The sequence below is a fragment of the Oncorhynchus nerka genome, linkage group LG26 (assembly GCF_034236695.1).
Source record: "Oncorhynchus nerka isolate Pitt River linkage group LG26, Oner_Uvic_2.0, whole genome shotgun sequence".
Taxonomy (NCBI): domain Eukaryota; kingdom Metazoa; phylum Chordata; class Actinopteri; order Salmoniformes; family Salmonidae; genus Oncorhynchus; species Oncorhynchus nerka.
The window spans coordinates 46,205,398-46,228,296 of record NC_088421.1 but is presented as its reverse complement, the minus strand read 5'-3'; the positions used below and the strand labels follow the sequence as shown (position 1 = coordinate 46,228,296).

The following is a 22,899-nucleotide window of genomic DNA, read 5'->3' as shown; positions in this document are numbered from 1 at the left end:
ATACTTCCGGCCCTTCTTTGGACACTGTGTTAACAATCCTCCAGGCAAGCTTCAATGCCATACAACTCTCCTTCCGTGGCCTCCAATTGCTCTTAAATACAAGTAAAACTAAATGCATGCTCTTCAACCGATCGCTACCTGCACCTACCCGCCTGTCCAACATCACTACTCTGGACGGCTCTGACTTAGAATACGTGGACAACTACAAATACTTAGGTGTCTGGTTAGACTGTAAACTCTCCTTCCAGACCCATATCAAACATCTCCAATCCAAAGTTAAATCTAGAATTGGCTTCCTATTTCGCAACAAAGCATCCTTCACTCATGCTGCCAAACATACCCTTGTAAAATTGACCATCCTACCAATCCTCGACTTTGGCGATGTCATTTACAAAATAGCCTCCAATACCCTACTCAACAAATTGGATGCAGTCTATCACAGTGCTATCTGTTTTGTCACCAAAGCCCCATATACTACCCACCATTCCGACCTGTACGCTCTCGTTGGCTGGCCCTCGCTTCATACTCGTCGCCAAACCCACTGGCTCCATGTCATCTACAAGACCCTGCTAGGTAAAGTCCCCCCTTATCTCAGCTCGCTGGTCACCATAGCATCTCCCACCTGTAGCACACGCTCCAGCAGGTATATCTCTCTAGTCACCCCCAAAACCAATTCTTTCTTTGGCCGCCTCTCCTTCCAGTTCTCTGCTGCCAATGACTGGAACGAACTACAAAAATCTCTTAAATTGGAAACACTTATCTCCCTCACTAGCTTTAAGCACCAACTGTCAGAGCATCTTACAGATTACTGCACCTGTACATAGCCCACCTATAATTTAGCCCAAACAACTACCTCTTTCCCAACTGTATTTAATTTATTTATTTATTTTGCACCCCATTATTTTTATTTCTACTTTGCACATTCTTCCATTGCAAAACTACCATTCCAGTGTTTTACTTGCTATATTGTATTTACTTTGCCACCATGGCCTTTTTTGCCTTTACCTCCCTTCTCACCTAATTTGCTCACATTGTATATAGACTTGTTTTTTTTTACTGTATTATTGACTGTATGTTTGTTTTACTCCATGTGTAACTCTGTGTCGTTGTATGTGTCGAACTGCTTTGCTTTATCTTGGCCAGGTCGCAATTGTAAATGAGAACTTGTTCTCAACTTGCTTACCTGGTTAAATAAAGGTGAAATAAATAAAATAAAAAAACAAGACTCAGAGGAGGGATGCCCTCAGGGGCCATGGAACCAAACAAGACTCAGAGGAGGGATGCCCTCAGGGGCCATGGAACCAAACAAGACTCAGAGGAGGGATGCCCCCAGGGGCCATGGAACCAAACAAGACTCAGAGGAGGGATGCCCTCAGGGGCCATGGAACCAAACAAGACTCAGAGGAGGGATGCCCTCAGGGGCCATGGAACCAAACAAGACTCAGAGGAGGGATGCCCTCAGGGGCCATGGAACCAAACAAGACTCAGGAGGAGGAGGGATGCCCTCAGGGGCCATGGAACCAAACCAGATTCAGGAGGAGGTGTGGAGTGTGTGTTTTGAAAAACTCAGCAGAGATGGTGGGTGAGTTCTAGTGGTTAACCAGGAAAACACTTTGAAACATAGTCACCGTTCATTTCTTCAACAAAACATTCCTCTCCCACTACAACACTACTGACGTAGCACCAATACACACACACACACACACAGCGGCCATGTACCTCCCCACCACTACCACCTGTCATGCCCATGGCTACTGAAATGATCACCTTGTGTATGTCTGTGCTTGACAAATAGTTTCTGTCTGTTCTTCTTTTGGCAACTCAATATCTTTCTCTCTTTCTTTCTCTCTCTGACTCTCTCGCTTTCCAGCTCTCTATTTCCGCATCTCTCTATTTCTGCATGTGTCTCTACAAAGCAGACACTAGTCTATTTTATAAACAGAGAGGAAGATGATTCAAAAGAGGGAGGAAAGAAATAAGAGAAAAGAACGTCATGCTAAGCTGTGAACCAGAGAGATAAGAGTGAACCAGAGAGATAAGAGTGAACCAGAGAGATAAGAGTGAACCAGAAAGATAAGAGTGAACCAGAGAGATAAGAGTGAACCAGAGAGATACGAGTGAACCAGAGAGATATGAGTGAACCAGAGAGATAAGAGTGAACCAGAGGTGAACCCTTCTATCCCCCACTACTCCCTCTCCTTTCCTCTCTATACCTCTCTACCCTTCTCTACTCCTCTCTACTCCCCTCAACTCCCTCTCCTTTTCTCTCTACTCCTCTCTACCCCTCTATACTCCCTCTCATTCTCTCTACTCCTCTCTACCCTTCTCTACTCCTCTATACTCCCCTCTAGTCCTCTCAAATCCCTCTCCTTTTCTCTCTACTCCTCTCTACCCCTCTCTACTCCCTCTCCTTTTCTCTCTACTCCTCTCTACCCCTCTCTACTCCCTCTCCTTTTCTCTCTATTCCTCTCTACTCCTCTCTACCCCTCTATACTCCCTCTCATTTTCTCTACTCCTCTCTACTCCCCTCTACTCCTCTCAACTCCCTCTCCTTTTCTCTCTACTCCTCTCTACCCCTCTCTACTCCCTCTCCTTTTCTCTCTACTCCTCTCTACTCCTCTCTACCCTTCTCTACTCCTCTCTACTCCCCTCTACTCCTCTCAACTCCCTCTCCTTTTCTCTCTACTCCTCTCTACCCCTCTCTACTCCCTCTCCTTTTCTCTCTACTCCTCTCTACCCCTCTCTACTCCCTCTCCTTTTCTCTCTATTCCTCTCTACTCCTTTCTACTCCCTCTCTTTTTCTCTCTACTCCTCTCTACCCCTCTCTACTCCTCTCTACCCCTCTCTACTCCCTCTCCTTTTCTGTCCACTCCTCTCTACCCCTCTCTACTCCCTCTCCTTTTCTCTCTACTCCTCTCTACCCCTCTCTACTCCCTCTCCTTTCCTCTCTATTCCTCTCTACTCCTCTCTACCCCTCTCTACTCCCTCTCCTTTCCTCTCTATTCCTCTCTACTCCCTCTCCTTTCCTCTCTATTCCTCTCTACTCTTCTCTACTCCTCTCTCTACTCCTCTGGATTCTCTGGATTCCTCAGCTGTTAACCTCTGCACTACAGCGCCGCCCTGTGGTGCAGATCAGTACTGAAGTTATAAATCAGCCCAGTTCTCAGAGGTTGAATGATCACGCCAAAACAAGATCTCACAGTCTCTTGTCAGAATTAGACATTCATCCATGTTTCTCACATGTCAATTTTTGAAATGGTTTCAAAAGTCAAATTTCGAAGTGTTCAGTTAAGGTTAGGCATTGATTCTGAATTGTAAAGTTTAGACGTTAACTCAAAATGGTTCAGGTAATGTTAAGCTTTGTGATTGGCTTCGAAACAAAAATGTTGAAAACAACTTTCCATCACTGGATTGAAACATGCAACCAGAGGATCCAGAGGCAGACGTCCGTCCCCAGAGCCCGAGCAAAACCAAAGCCTACTTGAAGGTTAGACGGCTCACTCCTGCAGTGGTGGGTTTGCCCTCAGACTGGAATACTGACTCTAGCCCTGTAGTGGTGGGTTTCCACATCATCTCCCGATGCCCTCAGACTGGAATACTGACTCTAGCCCTGTAGTGGTGGGTTTCCACGTCATCTCCTGATGCCCTCAGACTGGAATACTGACTCTAGCCCTGTAGTGGTGGGTTTCCACGTCATCTCCCGATGCCCTCAGACTGGAATACTGACTCTAGCCCTGTAGTGGTGGGTTTCCACGTCATCTCCCGATGCCCTCAGACTGGAATACTGACTCTAGCCCTGTAGTGGTGGGTGGGTTTCAGACTGGAATACTGACTCATCTCCCGATGCCCTCAGACTGGAATACTGACTCTAGCCCTGTAGTGGAGGGTTTTCACGTCATCTCCCGATGCCCTCAGACTGGAATACTGACTCTAGCCCTGTAGTGGTGGGTTTCCACGTCATCTCCCGATGCCCTCAGACTGGAATACTGACTCTAGCCCTGTAGTGGTGGACTGGAATACTGACTCTAGCCCTGTAGTGGTGGGTTTCCACAGTCATCTCCCGATGCCCTCAGACTGGAATACTGACTCTAGCCCTGTAGTGGTGGGTTTCCACGTCATCTCCCGATGCCCTCAGACTGGAATACTGACTCTAGCCCTGTAGTGGTGGGTTTCTCAGCCCATCATCTCCCGATGCCCTCAGACTGGAATACTGACTCTAGCCCTGTAGTGGTGGGTTTCCACGTCATCTCCCGATGCCCTCAGACTGGAATACTGACTCTAGCCCTGTAGTGGTGGGTTTCCACGTCATCTCCCGATGCCCTCAGACTGGAATACTGACTCTAGCCCTGTAGTGGTGGGTTTCCACGTCATCTCCCGATGCCCTCAGACTGGAATACTGACTCTAGCCCTGTAGTGGTGGACTGGAATACTGACTCTAGCCCTGTAGTGGTGGGTTTCCACGTCATCTCCCGATGCCCTCAGACTGGAATACTGACTCTAGCCCTGTAGTGGTGGGTTTCCACGTCATCTCCCGATGCCCTCAGACTGGAATACTGACTCTAGCCCTGTAGTGGTGGGTTTCCACGTCATCTCCCGATGCCCTCAGATGCCCTCAGACTGGAATACTGACTCTAGCCCTGTAGTGGTGGGTTTCCACATCATCTCCCGATGCCCTCAGACTGGAATACTGACTCTAGCCCTGTAGTGGTGGGTTTCCACGTCATCTCCCGATGCCCTCAGACTGGAATACTGACTCTAGCCCTGTAGTGGTGGGTTTCCACGTCATCTCCCGATGCCCTCAGACTGGAATACTGACTCTAGCCCTGTAGTGGTGGACTGGAATACTGACTCTAGCCCCGATGCCCTCAGACTGGAATACTGACTCTAGCCCTGTAGTGGTGGGTTTCCACATCATCTCCCGATGCCCTCAGACTGGAATACTACCTCTAGCCCTGTAGTGGTGGGTTTCCACGTCGTCTCCCGATGCCCTCAGACATGGACGGACGTGGAATACTGACTTGTATCACGTGTGACCTGGCTGCATGCCGAGCAAGTAGAGCTTCTTTCCACGGTTTTATTTACCAGAATATACATAAAAACAACAGGTTTCTTTTTACAGATTGGACAGAAAAGGGCCCCAGTCAGTAACATTGTTCAAATCATTTAATGGCAACACAAAACAAGTAGGTTTTACAATTCAAGCATCGTTAAAATGAATGAATAACAACATCAGCAAGTAGCATATACAGTAGAAGAACGGCTGAAACAAAACACCATTTTCACTTCAGAATCTTAATAGACAATACAGGACAGGACAGAGACAAAGTCGTAATGGTTATTAACACAATTATCATTTGTTGGTTCTACTGAAACACATCCCCATTTTCTTTCATCAAGAAACTGATGTTGTTTATGGATTCACTTTTGTCTGAAAGATTTGAGTAGCCTGATTGCCAGTCTGTTCTGGCCTTCTTGACAACTATTTATGGAATGGTCTTGTTTGGCTTGACAATGACAAGCTAGTCATTGACACTACACTATAGTAAAGCAAAATAAATGTTTAAAAGGCTTTAAACATTTTGTCTTTTTTACTAAAAGCTGATATCACAGCTTTATCTCTTTGGCACAGAGGAGAAAATATGGAAAAAAACAAGCTCTGACAATGAACTGAGCTCAACACTATGTACAAAAGGTCATGTAAAAAATGTTATAAATATGTCTAAAACCATAGACACTATGTACATCTTTACACTGTAACATGGACTGTCTGTTCTCCTCTGTAGTTTACTCACACATGGCTGTCAGTGGGGGCTGCTGAGGGGAGGACGGCTCAGAATAAAAGATGGAACTGCGCATATTGTACGGTTTCCATGGTTTCCATGTGTTTGATGTATTTGAAACCATTCCAGTGATTCCACTTTAGTCATGACCACCTGTGATTGGTATGTATAATGTAGGTTCAAATATGATTTGTTTTCTTACAAATGCCTTAGCTGGGCATGATGGAGCTTGCCTGGCACAATGAAACCAATGGAATAATCCCAAAAGTGCAAACACTCAATCTAATCGAATGCTCAAAGTATTTGATGGAAAACAAACACTATGTGAGCCATTTATCCTCCCCTCACCAGCCTCCTCTGGTGGTCAGTGGGCACAGCATGGTTGGGGTCAATTCCATTTAGATTTATATCAATTCAGAAAGTAAACCTCAATAAGAAGCATTGAAGAGAACTGGAATGTTAGTGTACTTCCTGAATTGACTGGAATTCAAATGGAATTGACCCCAACCCTGGGGCACAGTGCTGTGTTCTGCTGGTGGTGGTGTGAGGTCTTAACCTCAGCCTCCCTCCCTCTCTCATTCCCTCTTCCTCAGTACGATGTAGATGAGACCACTGACCAGACACAGAGGGAAGGACACCCAGGCCAGGATGTAGGCAAAGCCAAACACAGCATCCTCCTCCCCATCCGGACGCATTACTGTGTAGATTATAGCTCCACACATCACAAACAGACCTGGAGAGAGAGGGGGGGGGGGGGAGATGGGCGAGGAGAGAGAGAGAGAGAGAGAGAGAGCAGGGAGGGAGGGGGAGAGAGCAGGGAGGGACAGAGAGAGGAGAGAGCAGAAAAAAAGGCATTGCTAGTTTTAGATTGTTGGAGATCATCAATTTCATCCAAGTTGACACACCTAATATTTTGTAACAGACTTGGTTATGTTCTATATTGGGGAGGGGCTGAATCTGCTAGTTTCTATGCCCATGTGCAGAAAATGCATTTTTGAATCCAGCCACCTCTACCCACTAAAGCAAATTGAGTTAGATATCTAGCACAAGATGTAGTTTGGTTCCAACTAAGAGATTATGACAGTAAACCAACCCTCATAGGAAGGCACCTAACTTTGAGGAAGTTAACCAACCCTCGCAGAAAGGGACCTAACATTGAGGCAGTTAACCAACCCTCATAGTATAGGACCTAACACTGATATAGTTAACCAACCATCGTAGAAAGGGACCTAACATTGAGGCAGTTAACCAACCCTCATAGTATAGGACCTAACACTGATATAGTTAACCAACCCTCGCAGAAAGGGACCTAACATTGAGGCAGTTAACCAACCCTCATAGTATAGGACCTAACACTGATATAGTTAACCAACCATCGTAGAAAGGGACCTAACACTGAGACAGTTAACCAACCCTCGTAGTAAGGGACCTAACACTGAGACAGTTAACCAACCCTCGTGGTCACATGGGGCCGCCTCCCACTTTGACCTGAGCTATAACATCTCTGTCTTTTACAGATTCAGTTTTTCCCCCAGATCATTTCCCTGCCTGGGCGGTAAGCCCCGCAGAACAACATCCAGCCACCTCTGGGCGGTAAGCCCCGCAGAACAACATCCAGGCCCTCTTCTCACCAACATTGTTAGTTGACACCAATATAAGACAACTTTGTATAAACCGGGGGACCCGGCTAGATTAGACAATCGGGGTGATGTGATGTGATACTCACTGGCCAACAAGACCAACAACTCTATGAAGTGTCTATGTAGGCCTTTATGAAGAGGTTATGAAGGATTCATTAAGCCTTATAAGTGGTCATACTCACTGGCGAGGATCTGGAAGACGGCGGTGAAGAAGAAGCGTCCTCCTTTGACCAGGGTGAAGAGCTGACACATGAAGAAGACCAGAGAGAAGAGGCAGAACAGCACTGACAGGACCATGAGGGCCTGAACCGCCTGGATCCAGTCTGAAGAGAGGAGACAGAGGAGGTCTAACATGACATACAACCAGAGGAGGTCTAACATGACATACAACCAGAGGAGGTCTAACATGACATACAACCAGAGGAGGTCTAACATGACATACAACCAGAGGAGGTCTAACATGACATACAACCAGAGGAGGTCTAACATGACATACAACCAGAGGAGGTCTAACATGACATACAACCAGAAGAGGTCTATCATGACATACAACCAGAGGTCTAACATGACATACAACCAGAGGAGGTCTAACATGACATACAACCAGAGGAGGTCTAACATGACATACAACCAGAGGAGGTCTAACATGACATACAACCAGAGGAGGTCTAACATGACATACAACCAGAGGAGGTCTATCATGACATACAACCAGAGGAGGTCTAACATGACATACAACCAGAGGAGGTCTAACATGACATACAACCAGAGGAGGTCTAACATGACATACAACCAGAGGAGGTCTAACATGACATACAACCAGAGGAGGTCTATAATGACATACAACCAGAGGAGGGCAGGTTACTTTCTACAAGTAGTCTGTTACAGTTACTAGTTACGTATCCAAAATTGTATTCCCTATTGTAACTTTTGGATTACCCCACTAATCTAATCTAACTCACTAACCTAATCTAACTCACTAACCTAACTCACTAACCTAACCAAATCTAACTCACTAACCTAACCAAATCTAACTCACTAACCCAAATCTAACTCACTAACCTAATCTAACTCACTAACCTAATCAAACTCACTAACCTAAGTCACTAACCTAACCTAACTCACTAATCTAACTCACTAACCTAATCTAACTCACTAACCTAATCTAACTCACTAATCTAATCTAACTCACTAACCAGAGGAGGTCTAACATGACATACAACCAGAGGAGGTCTAACATGACATACAACCAGAGGAGGTCTAACATGACATACAACCAGAGGAGGTCTATCATGTCAATTTAATCTAACTCACTAACCTAATTTAACTCACTAATCTAATCTAACTCACTAACCTAACCTAATCTAACTCACTAACCTAATCTAACTCACTAACCTAACTCACCTGATCCACCTCAGACTGTTATTCCACAGGCTGGGATCCACCTCAGACTGTTATTCCACAGGCTGGGATCCACCTCAGACTGTTATTCCACAGGCTGGGATCCACCTCAGACTGTTATTCCACAGGCTGGGATCCACCTCAGACTGTTATTCCACAGGCTGGGATCCACCTCAGACTGTTATTCCACAGGCTGGGATCCACCTCAGACTGTTATTCCACAGGGCTGACTGGATCCACCTCAGACTGTTATTCCACAGGCTGGGATCCACCTCAGACTGTTATTCCACAGGCTGGGATCCACCTCAGACTGTTATTCCACAGGCTGGGATCCACCTCAGACTATTATTCCACAGGCTGGGATCCACCTCAGACTGTTATTCCACAGGCTGGGATCCACCTCAGACTGTTATTCCACAGGCTGGGATCCACCTCAGACTGTTATTCCACAGGCTGGGATCCACCTCAGACTGTTATTCCACAGGCTGGGATCCGCTCTGTGCAGCTGTTGCAAGAGCACTTCATTCATTGTTGGTTGCAAAAACAATGATTGATAGGCAGCTTAAACTTCTTCAATTCAACCGTTATTGGGTTAGATACATTGGTGAACAGCCATCCACAACAACCACAATCCGTACGGCGCAAATAACTAAATGAGAGGGCAGCAGTGTGATTCACATCAATGCGCTATGTAGATATCAATAATAAGTGATATCAGTATCACCTGTAGACTACACCACTGCACCCGTAGACGACACCACTGCACCCGTAGACTACACCACTGCACCCGTAGACTACACCACTGCACCCGTAGACGACACCACTGCACCCGTAGACGACACCACTGCACCCGTAGACGACACCACTGCACCCGTAGACGACACCACTGCCCCCGTAGACGACACCACTGCACCCGTAGACGACACCACTGCACCCGTAGACGACACCACTGCACCCGTAGACTACACCACTGCACCCGTAGACGACACCACTGCACCCGTAGACGACACCACTGCACCCGTAGACGACACCACTGCACCCGTAGACGACACCACTGCACCCGTAGACGACACCACTGCACCCGTAGACGACACCACTGCACCCGTAGACAACACCACTGCGTAGACAACACCACTGCACCCGTAGACGACACCACTGCACCTGTAGACAACACCACTGCGTAGACTACACCACTGCACCTGTAGACAACACCACTGCGTAGACAACACCACTGCACCTGTAGACAACACCACTGCGTAGACTACACCACTGCACCCGTAGACGACACCACTGCACCCGTAGACAACACCACTGCACCCGTAGACAACACCACTGCACCCGTAGACGACACCACTGCACCTGTAGACAACACCACTGCGTAGACTACACCACTGCACCTGTAGACAACACCACTGCATAGACAACACCACTGCACCTGTAGACAACACCACTGCGTAGACTACACCACTGCACCCGTAGACGACACCACTGCACCCGTAGACCACACCACTGCACCCGTGAGACACCACACCACTGCACCCGTAGACGACACCAGACGACACCACTGCACCCGTAGACCACACCACTGCACCCGTAGACAACACCACTGCACCCGTAGACCACACCACTGCACCCGTAGACAACACCACTGCACCTGTAGACAACACCACTGCGTAGACTACACCACTGCATCCGTAGACAACACCACTGCGTAGACAACACCACTGCATCCGTAGACGACACCACTGCACCCGTAGACGACACCACTGCACCCGTAGACGACACCACTGCACCCGTAGACAACACCACTGCACCCGTAGACAACACCACTACACCCGTAGACAACACCACTGCACCCGTAGACGACACCACTGCACCCGTAGACGACACCACTGCACCCGTAGACGACACCACTGCACCCGTAGACGACACCACTGCACCCGTAGACAACACCACTGCACCCGTAGACAACACCACTGCACCCGTAGACAACACCACTGCACCCGTAGACAACACCACTGCTGTCATCCTGACCTCCAAGCGTTTATTCAGGTTGGATAATCTTTGGATGCCGACAGAAGTCGCACCATTGGAAGACATAGTTTGGACTGTAGCCTACAAAAGCCCATTCCTGCTCTTTTCCCGCAATCCATTAAACCCATTTGGTGTGTCATCATAGTGGTCTCTGTCTTGTGGTCAGACTCACTCAGACGGAACAAATTTAAACTTGCACCTTTTAACAAAGCTAATTTGAATATCATTGAGAAAACAGAACGATGTCAAAGATTTTTTTTACACAAACAATCCTTTCTGAATTTAAAAGTGATCCTAGAAGTAATAATTTAGTTTTCCAAAATGATCTGTAATTTGATTACAATGTTTTTGCTGGTAAAGTAACAGATTACAGTTTGTTTTTTTGTAATCTGTTACTTGTACCGGATGGAATGTAAGCTGCATAAAACCTAACATAATTATTACATAACATAAAGTAGCACGACATATCAAAACATGAACACCTAACTCCTGATAGGTGGCAGGCTGGCTTAATGTAAAGCACTTTGTGACAAATGTTGCTGTAAAATGGGATATATGAATTTGATTGGCTGATTAACTGATTAACTGAACAGAGATGGAGCTGTCATCATGTAAAATCTCATTATTGGATAGAGGTTGGATGAGAGTGTTGGCTTACACAAAATGCAGGATCACTATTGTCCTCTAGGTGGATAGTGATAGTTTGACCTCTAGGTAGATAATGATAGTTTGACCTCTAGGTGGATAGTGATAGTTTGACCTCTAGGTAGATAATGATAGTTTGACCACTAGGTGGATAGTGATAGTTTGACCTCTAGGTAGATAATGATAGTTTGACCACTAGGTGGATAGTGATAGTTTGACCTCTAGGTAGATAATGATAGTTTGACCACTAGCTGGATAGTGATAGTTTGACCTCTAGGTGGATAATAATAGTTTGACCTCTAGGTGGATAATGATTGTTTGACCTCTAGGTGGATAATGATAGTTTGACCTCTAGGTGGATAATGATAGTTTGACCTCTAGGTGGATAATGATAGTTTGACCTCTAGGTGGATAATGATAGTTTGACCTCTAGGTGGATAATGATAGTTTGACCTCTAGGTGGATCGTGATAGTGTGACCTCTAGGTGGATAATAATAGTGTGACCTCTAGCTGGATAGTGATTGTTTGACCTCTAGGTGGATAATGATAGTTTGACCTCTAGGTGGATAATGATTGTTTGACCTCTAGGTGGATAATGATTGTTTGACCTCTAGGTGGATAATGATTGTTTGACCTCTAGGTGGATAATGATTGTTTGACCTCTAGGTGGATAATGATAGTTTGACCTCTAGGTGGATAATGATTGTTTGACCTCTAGGTGGATAATGATTGTTTGACCTCTAGATGGATAATGATAGTTTGACCTCTAGGTGGATAATGATTGTTTGACCTCTAGGTGGATAATAATAGTTTGTCCTCTAGGTGGACAATGATTGTTTGACCTCTAGGTGGATAGTGGATAGTGCTAGCAGAGACGGTAGAGAAAGCAAGAAACCCCACACCCTCATGTTGTCTGGTGGGGGCGGGGCCACTCTGGTCTACTTATTGGCCTGCAGAGGGAGTTCCCCAGGGCCAGACATCTCACTGGCTCATGTTTTCTTGTCGGAGACCAGAGCAAGCTCTTCCCTCTCTGGTGTGAGATATTATGGAGGAACAGTCAGCATGCTAGATATTATGGAGAAACAGTCAGTCAGCATGACAGATATTATAGAGGAACAGTCAGCATGACAGATATTATGGAGGAACAGACAGTAAGCATGCCAGATATTATAGAGGAACAGTCAGCATGCCAGATATTACGGAGGAACAGTCAGTAAGCATGCCAGATATTATAGAGGAACAGTCAGTCAGCATGACAGATATTACGGAGGAACAGTCAGTCAGCATGACAGATATTATAGAGGAACAGTCAGTCAGCATGACAGATATTATAGAGGAACAGTCAGTCAGCATGACAGATATTATGGAGGAACAGTCAGTAAGCATGCCAGATATTATAGAGGAACAGTCAGCATGCTAGATATTATGGAGAAACAGTCAGTCAGCATGCTAGATATTATGGAGAAACAGTCAGTAAGCATGCCAGATATGATAGAGGAACAGTCAGTAAGCATGCCAGATATTATAGAGGAACAGTCAGCATGTCAGATATTATGGAGAAACAGTCAGTCAGCATGACAGATATTATGGGGGAACAGTCAGCATGTCAGATATTATGGAGAAACAGTCAGTCAGCATGCCAGATATTATAGAGGGACAGTCAGCATGCCAGATATTATGGAGGAACAGTCAGTAAGCATGCCAGATATTATGGAGGAACAGTCAGTAAGCATGCCAGATATTATAGAGGAACAGTCCGTAAGCATGCCAGATATTATGGAGGAACAGTCAGCATGTCAGATATTATGGAGGAACAGTCAGTCAGCATGACAGATATTATAGAGGAACAGTCAGTCAGCATGACAGATATTATGGAGGAACAGTCAGTCAGTATGACAGATATTATGGAGGAACAGTCAGCATGACAGATATTATAGAGGAACAGTCAGTCAGCATGACAGATATTATAGAGGAACAGTCAGCATGACAGATATTATAGAGGAACAGTCAGCATGACAGATATTATGGAGGAACAGTCAGTCAGCATGACAGATATTATGGGGGAACAGTCAGCATGTTAGATATTATGGAGGAACAGTCAGTCAGCATGACAGATATTATGGAGGAACAGTCAGTCAGCATGACAGATATTATGGAGGAACAGTCAGCATGTCAGATATTATGGAGGAACAGTCAGTCAGCATGCCAGATATTATAGAGGAACAGTCAGTCAGCATGACAGATATTATAGAGGAACAGTCAGCATGACAGATATTATAGAGGAACAGTCAGCATGACAGTTATTATGGAGGAACAGTCAGTCAGCATGACAGATATTATGGAGGAACAGTCAGCATGACAGATATTATAGAGGAACAGTCAGCATGACAGATATTATAGAGGAACAGTCAGTCAGCATGACAGATATTATAGAGGAACAGTCAGCATGACAGATATTATAGAGGAACAGTCAGCATGAAAGATATTATGGAGGAACAGTCAGTCAGCATGACAGATATTATGGAGGAACAGTCAGCATGTCAGATATTATGGAGGAACAGTCAGCATGACAGATAATATGGAGGAACAGTCAGTCAGCATGACAGATATTATGGAGGAACAGTCAGCATGTCAGATATTATGGAGGAACAGTCAGCATGACAGATATTATAGAGGAACAGTCAGTCAGCATGACAGATATTATGGAGGAACAGTCAGCATGACAGTTATTATGGAGGAACAGTCAGCATGCCAGATATTATGGAGGAACAGTCAGCATGACAGATATTATAGAGGAACAGTCAGCATGACAGATATTATAGAGGAACAGTCAGTCAGCATGACAGATATTATGGAGGAACAGTCAGTTAGCATGACAGATATTATGGAGGAACAGTCAGTCAGCATGACAGATATTATAGAGGAACAGTCAGCATGACAGATATTATAGAGGAACAGTCAGTCAGCATGACAGATATTATAGAGGAACAGTCAGCATGACAGATATTATGGAGGAACAGTCAGTCAGCATGACAGATATTATGGAGGAACAGTCAGCATGACAGTTATTATGGAGGAACAGTCAGCATGCCAGTTATTATGGAGGAACAGTCAGCGTGCCAGATATTATGGAGGAACAGTCAGTCAGCATGACAGATATTATGGAGGAACAGTCAGCATGACAGATATTATGGAGGAACAGTCAGTCAGCATGACAGATATTATAGAGGAACAGTCAGCGTGCCAGATATTATGGAGGAACAGTCAGTCAGCATGACAGTTATTATGGAGGAACAGTCAGCATGACAGATATTATGGAGGAACAGTCAGCATGATAGATATTATGGAGGAACAGTCAGCATGACAGTTATTATGGAGGAACAGTCAGCATGACAGATATTATAGAGGAATCGTGAACTCATGTGGGAAAAGCCTGCTCATGAGGAAAGGCCCCACTTAGACAGACAGGAACCGTGTCCATTTTTTTCAATGGTAAACCGTCTGAGTAAAATATACTCTTTATCCACCATCTTTGGTACTAGTGTCTTCGACAAACCTTCATTGCTGGCAGAACTGCAGTGATATCCTGCGTTAGTAGTGAGACAGCTGTACCACAGGTCAGTATTCTTGGTTCCTCCTACAGTCCAGGCCTGGAACACAACACAACACAATGAATATAAACGACACACCCACAACACAATGAACATAAACGACACACCCACAACACAATGAATATAAACGACACACCCACAACACAACACAATGAAAATAAACGACACACCCACAACACAATGAATATAAACGACACACCCACAACACAACACAATGAAAATAAACGACACACCCACAACACAATGAATATAAACGACACACCCACAACACAACACAGCGAATATAAACGACACACCCACAACACAACACAATGAAAATAAACGACACAGCCACAACACAACACAATGAATGTAAACGACACACCTGCAACACAACACAATGAATGTAAACGACACACCTGCAACACAACACAATGAATATAAACGACACACCCACAACACAATGAATATAAACAACACACCAACAACACAATGAATGTAAACGACACACCTGCAACACAACACAATGAATATAAACGACACACCCACAACACAATGAATATAAACGACACACCCACAACACAATGAATGTAAACAACACACCCACAACACAACACAATGAATGTAAACGACACACCTGCAACACAACACAATGAATGTAAACGACACACCTGCAACACAACACAATGAATATAAACGACACACCCACAACACAATGAATATAAACAACACACCCACAACACAATGAATATAAACGACACACCTGCAACACAACACAATGAATGTAAACGACACACCCACAACACAACACAATGAATGTAAACGAACACACCCACACCCACAACACAATGAATGTAAACGACACACCCACAACACAACACAATGAATGTAAACGACACACCCACAACACAACACAATGAATGTAAACGACACACCCACAACACAACACAATGAATGTAAACGACACACCCACAACACAACACAATGAATGTAAACGACACACCCACAACACAACACAATGAATGTAAACGACACACCCACAACACAGCATTACCCATAGAACACCCAGCCACATCCATAGACTCTGTGTCAGTACACGACACACTGATATCACACACAGATGCACTTGGCTGCAGTAAGAAAGCCATCTCTATCTACGTCCATTCAACATAGAAGTAATAAACACGTATATCTAGGCTAAGCAAGATCATTTTTGGGGTTCTCAGATGCTTACAATGATCTTTTGATTATTACTTACAATGATCTTTTGATTATTGATTATTGCTTGAACAGTTGCTAAAACGCTGAAACAGCTTTAAAACACAGAACACCCAGACACATCTATGAAACAGCCTTAAAACACAGAACACCCAGACACATCTATGAAACAGCCTTAAGACACAGAACACCCAGACACATCTATGAAACAGCCTTAACACACAGAACACCCAGACACATCTATGAAACAGCCTTAAAACACAGAACACCCAGACACATCTATGAAACAGCTTTAACACCCAGACACATCTATGAAACAGCTTTAACACCCAGACACATCTATGAAACAGCCTTAAGACACAGAACACCCAGACACATCTATGAAACAGCTTTAACACCCAGACACATCTATGAAACAGCTTTAACACCCAGACACATCTATGAAACAGCTTTAACACCCAGAACACCCAGACACATCTATGAAACAGCTTTAACACCCAGACACATCTATGAAACAGCCTTAAAACACAGAACACCCAGACACATCTATGAAACAGCTTTAAAACAGAACACCCAGACACATCTATGAAACAGCCTTAACACCCAGACACATCTATGAAACAGCTTTAACACCCAGAACACCCAGACACATCTATGAAACAGCTTTAACACCCAGACACATCTATGAAACAGCCTTAAAACACAGAACACCCAGACAAACATCTATGAAACAGCTTTAACACCCAGACACATCTATGAAACAGCTTTAAACACAGAACACCCAGACACATCTATGAAACAGCTTTAAAACACAGAACACCCAGACACATCTATGAAACAGCTTTAAAACAGAACACCCAGACACATCTATGAAACAGCTTTAACACACAGAACACCCAGACACATCTATGAAACAGCTTTAACACCCAGACACATCTATGAAACAGCCTTAAAACACAGAACACCCAGACACATCTATGAAACAGCTTTAACACCCAGACACATCTATGAAACAGCTTTAACACACAGAACACCCAGACACATCTATGAAACAGCTTTAACACACAGAACACCCAGACACATCTATGAAACAGCTTTAAAACAGAACACACAGACACATCTATGAAACAGCCTTAAGACACAGAACACCCAGACACATCTATGAAACAGCCTTAACACACAGACACATCTATGAAACAGCCTTAAAACACAGAACACCCAGACACATCTATGAAACAGCTTTAACACCCAGACACATCTATGAAACAGCTTTAAAACAGAACACCCAGACACATCTATGAAACAGCCTTAAGACACAGAACACCCAGACACATCTATGAAACAGCCTTAAAACACAGAACACCCAGACACATCTATGAAACAGCTTTAACACCCAGACACATCTATGAAACAGCTTTAACACCCAGACACATCTATGAAACAACCTTAAGACACAGAACACCCAGACACATCTATGAAACAGCTTTAACACCCAGACACATCTATGAAACAGCTTTAACACCCAGACACATCTATGAAACAGCTTTAACACCCAGACACATCTATGAAACAGCCTTAAAACACAGAACACCCAGACACATCTATGAAACAGCTTTAACACCCAGACACATCTATGAAACAGCTTTAACACCCAGACACATCTATGAAACAGCTTTAACACCCAGAACACCCAGACACATCTATGAAACAGCTTTAACACCCAGACACATCTATGAAACAGCCTTAAAACACAGAACACCCAGACACATCTATGAAACAGCTTTAACACCCAGACACATCTATGAAACAGCTTTAACACACAGAACACCCAGACACATCTATGAAACAGCTTTAAAAACAGAACACCCAGACACATCTATGAAACAGCTTTAAAACACAGAACACCCAGACACATCTATGAAACAGCCTTAAGACACAGAACACCCAGACACATCTATGAAACAGCCTTAAAACACAGAACACCCAGACACATCTATGAAACAGCTTTAACACCCAGACACATCTATGAAACAGCTTTAACACAGACACATCTATGAAACAACCTTAAAACACAGAACACCCAGACACATCTATGAAACAGCTTTAACACCCATGAAACACTTTAACACCCAGACACATCTATGAAACAGCTTTAACACCCAGACACATCTATGAAACAGCCTTTAAAACACAGAACACCCAGACACATCTATGAAACAGCTTTAACACCCAGACACATCTATGAAACAGCTTTAACACCCAGACACATCTATGAAACAGCTTTAATCAGAACACCCAGACACATCTATGAAACAGCTTTAACACCCAGACACATCTATGAAACAGCCTTAAAACACAGAACACCCAGACACATCTATGAAACAGCTTTAACACCCAGACACATCTATGAAACAGCTTTAACACACAGAACACCCAGACACATCTATGAAACAGCTTTAAAACAGAACACCCAGACACATCTATGAAACAGCTTAAAACACAGAACACCCAGACACATCTATGAAACAGCTTTAGAACACCCAGACACATCTATGAAACAGCTTTAACACCCAGACACATCTATGAAACAGCTTTAACACCCAGAACACCCAGACACATCTATGAAACAGCTTTAACACCCAGACACATCTATGAAACAGCCTTAAAACACAGAACACCCAGACACATCTATGAAACAGCTTTAACACCCAGACACATCTATGAAACAGCTTTAACACACAGAACACCCAGACACATCTATGAAACAGCTTTAAAACACAGAACACCCAGACACATCTATGAAACAGCTTTAAAACAGAACACCCAGACACATCTATGAAACAGCCTTAACACCCAGACACATCTATGAAACAGCTTTAACACCCAGAACACCCAGACACATCTATGAAACAGCTTTAACACCCAGACACATCTATGAAACAGCCTTAAAACACAGAACACCCAGACACATCTATGAAACCTTTAAGACACATCTATGAAACAGCTTTAACACACAGAACACCCAGACACATCTATGAAACAGCTTTAACACACAGAACACCCAGACACATCTATGAAACAGCTTTAAAACAGAACACCCAGACACATCTATGAAACAGCCTTAAGACACAGAACACCCAGACACATCTATGAAACAGCTTTAACACCCAGACACATCTATGAAACAGCCTTAACACACAGAACACCCAGACACATCTATGAAACAGCCTTAAGACACAGAACACCCAGACACATCTATGAAACAGCTTTAACACCCAGACACATCTATGAAACAGCCTTAACACACAGAACACCCAGACACATCTATGAAACAGCTTTAAAACAGAACACCCAGACACATCTATGAAACAGCCTTAAAACACAGAACACCCAGACACATCTATGAAACAGCTTTAACACCCAGACACATCTATGAAACAGCTTTAACACACAGAACACCCAGACACATCTATGAAACAGCTTTAACACCCAGACACATCTATGAAACAGCCTTAACACCCAGACACATCTATGAAACAGCCTTAACACACAGAACACCCAGACACATCTATGAAACAGCCTTAAGACACAGAACACCCAGACACATCTATGAAACAGCCTTAAAACACAGAACACCCAGACACATCTATGAAACAGCTTTAACACCCAGAGACATCTATGAAACAGCTTTAACACCCAGAACACCCAGACACATCTATGAAACAGCTTTAACACCCAGACACATCTATGAAACAGCTTTAACACCCAGACACATCTATGAAACAGCCTTTAACACACAGAACACCCAGACACATCTATGAAACAGCTTTAACACCCAGACACATCTATGAAACAGCCTTAAGACACAGAACACCCAGACACATCTATGAAACAGCCTTAAGACACAGAACACCCAGACACATCTATGAAACAGCTTTAACACCCAGACACATCTATGAAACAGCTTTAACACCCAGACACATCTATGAAACAGCCTTAAAACACAGAACACCCAGACACATCTATGAAACAGCTTTAACACACAGACACATCTATGAAACAGCCTTAAAACACAGAACACCCAGACACATCTATGAAACAGCTTTAACACACAGACACATCTATGAAACAGCCTTAAAACACAGAACACCCAGACACATCTATGAAACAGCTTTAAAACACAGAACACCCAGACACATCTATGAAACAGCCTTAAAAACAGAACACCCAGACACATCTATGAAACAGCTTTAAAACACAGAACACCCAGACACATCTATGAAACAGCCTTAAAACAGAACACCCAGACACATCTATGAAACAGCTTTAACACCCAGACACATCTATGAAACAGCCTTAAAACAGAACACCCAGACACATCTATGAAACAGCTTTAACACCCAGACACATCTATGAAACAGCCTTAAAACAGAACACCCAGACACATCTATGAAACAGCTTTAACACCCAGACACATCTATGAAACAGCTTTAACACCCAGACACATCTATGAAACAGCTTTAACACCCAGACACATCTATGAAACAGCCTTAAAACACAGAACACCCAGACACATCTATGAAACAGCTTTAAAACACAGAACACTCAATGAACTCAACCCCCCCCACCACCACCACCACAACATGTGCATAGCCTGCTAAAAGTAGGACAAGAGGTTCCCAGGTCCATCGTGAAACTACATACGCCCATCACCTCACACAGGTTCAAATATAATTTGTTTACTCTCTAAAACTTTAGCTTGATCCAGCTTGTCTGGACACAATGGAACCAATCACATTATATAGTGTCGTCCCAAAAGTGCAAGCAACCACGCCCATTTGGCGTGATTCAGGTTCAATCAAATGCTGAAATATTTGAGCCCAGATCTGACACATCAGTTAATTTAAGCGACCCTGCCCTGTCCCAGATGGTTAAACAAGCCTGGATAGCCCCTATTGACTACACTGTCTTACTGACACACACACACACACACACACACACACACACACACACCCCCCCCACACACACCCACACACACACAGTGATATAGTACAGTAGGCAGCAATATCATAGCTACTCACATTGTATTATAGTAGGGTATAGACAACAATATCATAGTTACTCACATTGTATTATAGTAGGGTATAGACAACAATATCATAGTTACTCACATTGTATTATAGTAGGGTATAGACAACAATATCATAGTTACTCACATTGTATTATAGTAGGGTATAGACAACAATATCATAGTTACTCACATTGTATTATAGTAGGGTATAGACAACAATATCATAGTTACTCACATTGTATTATAGTAGGGTATAGACAACAATATCATAGTTACTCACATTGGCAATTGTTGAGACAAACAGTAAGACCAGGATGATGAGGTGCAAGATGAGCACTCCGAGCAGGATGAGCAGCATTTTCTGATAGATCTACACGTGGAGACAAACACACAGGAACCACAGTTATCAGACCAGAGGTCTACCGTATTGATTCAGCATCAATTACTTGAAGTGGTACTTCATATTGACACCAGGTGGCGCCATTTCCACATTTACTCATCAAACCCATATGTTTACTTCAAATTGAAAAGTATGAATCCCGTAACATTGGAGTGGATAAATGCACGGAGTTAGAGGAATGTCCCAACTCCTCAAGACTATAGTCTTGAGAACAATGTAAAATATTTACAACCAATTAAACACGTACATCAATATGATTCATGCAGCACATCGGTGGGAAAAAATCATATATATAAACAACAACAGTCGCACTCTACTTGAAACGTTTCCATAGACGTTTTGAAACGACAAGTGAGTAGCCGAGTTGAGATATAAAACGAAATGCAAATCAATGCATGATCAAAACAGCTCGATATGCCTGTGGAGAACTCCACCAACGCAGCTCGGTTGTGCGCCTGTCTGGAGTGGACCGTTATTTACTAGACAAAATGAAACGATGAGTCGTTCAAGAATTCTACAAACTCCCCCCAAAAACTATTCGATTACAATTTATCAAAAATAAATTCGAATAATTGATGAAAACGCAGCTGTGGGCCAATCAGATGAAAATAAATAAATCCAACTTGATTAAATTCCAAGAATAAAGCTGATACATTCCGTTAGTGGGAGGAGGAGAAATGAAATCAATAAAACTATCGGGATATTCATCCTTTGAAAGAAATTTAAAAAAAAAGGTAAATTAAAATTCCATATTGTATCAACTTACAGAAAGCAACGGCTGTGGTAAATTTCCCTTTAAAAATGAGTGTCAAAGAGTTTAAGGAGTTGAAGCGATCCCAGCTAGTGCACAGATCCCGCTGTAGATACTAGAAGCACTATTCCAGATGTACCACAGCCACACGCACGCTTTTCTTTACGTGAGAACACCGCCCTACGCACGTCGGTTCGTCACTGCCGCTAGGCTCCCGCTCCAACTATTATTTGGGAACTGTTTGTTTTCCTAAACTATACAGCAGGCTAAAGGCTGCTACCAACCCCACAGTGGTATTCAGGGGAAACGTTCCGTGGAAATTGCTTAGCCAGTGTGTCGTTGTAGATTACATTTTAACAAGGGTGGTT

At 43.7% G+C, this 22,899-nt stretch overlaps 1 protein-coding gene across 1 annotated transcript; it reads right to left on the bottom strand.

Annotated features, from left to right (window-relative positions):
• Positions 1-5,148: 5,148 nt before the first annotated feature.
• Positions 5,149-22,684, bottom strand: LOC135564782 (peripheral myelin protein 22-like). Its single transcript, XM_065010837.1, has 5 exons — positions 22,547-22,684; positions 21,661-21,750; positions 15,058-15,151; positions 7,603-7,743; positions 5,149-6,513 (listed from the first exon to the last, which is right to left on the bottom strand). The coding sequence occupies exons 2-5, from the start codon at positions 21,736-21,738 to the stop codon at positions 6,356-6,358; spliced, it is 471 nt and encodes a 156-aa protein (XP_064866909.1). The 5' UTR covers positions 21,739-21,750; positions 22,547-22,684; the 3' UTR covers positions 5,149-6,355.
• Between the last annotated feature and the right edge of the window lie 215 nt (positions 22,685-22,899).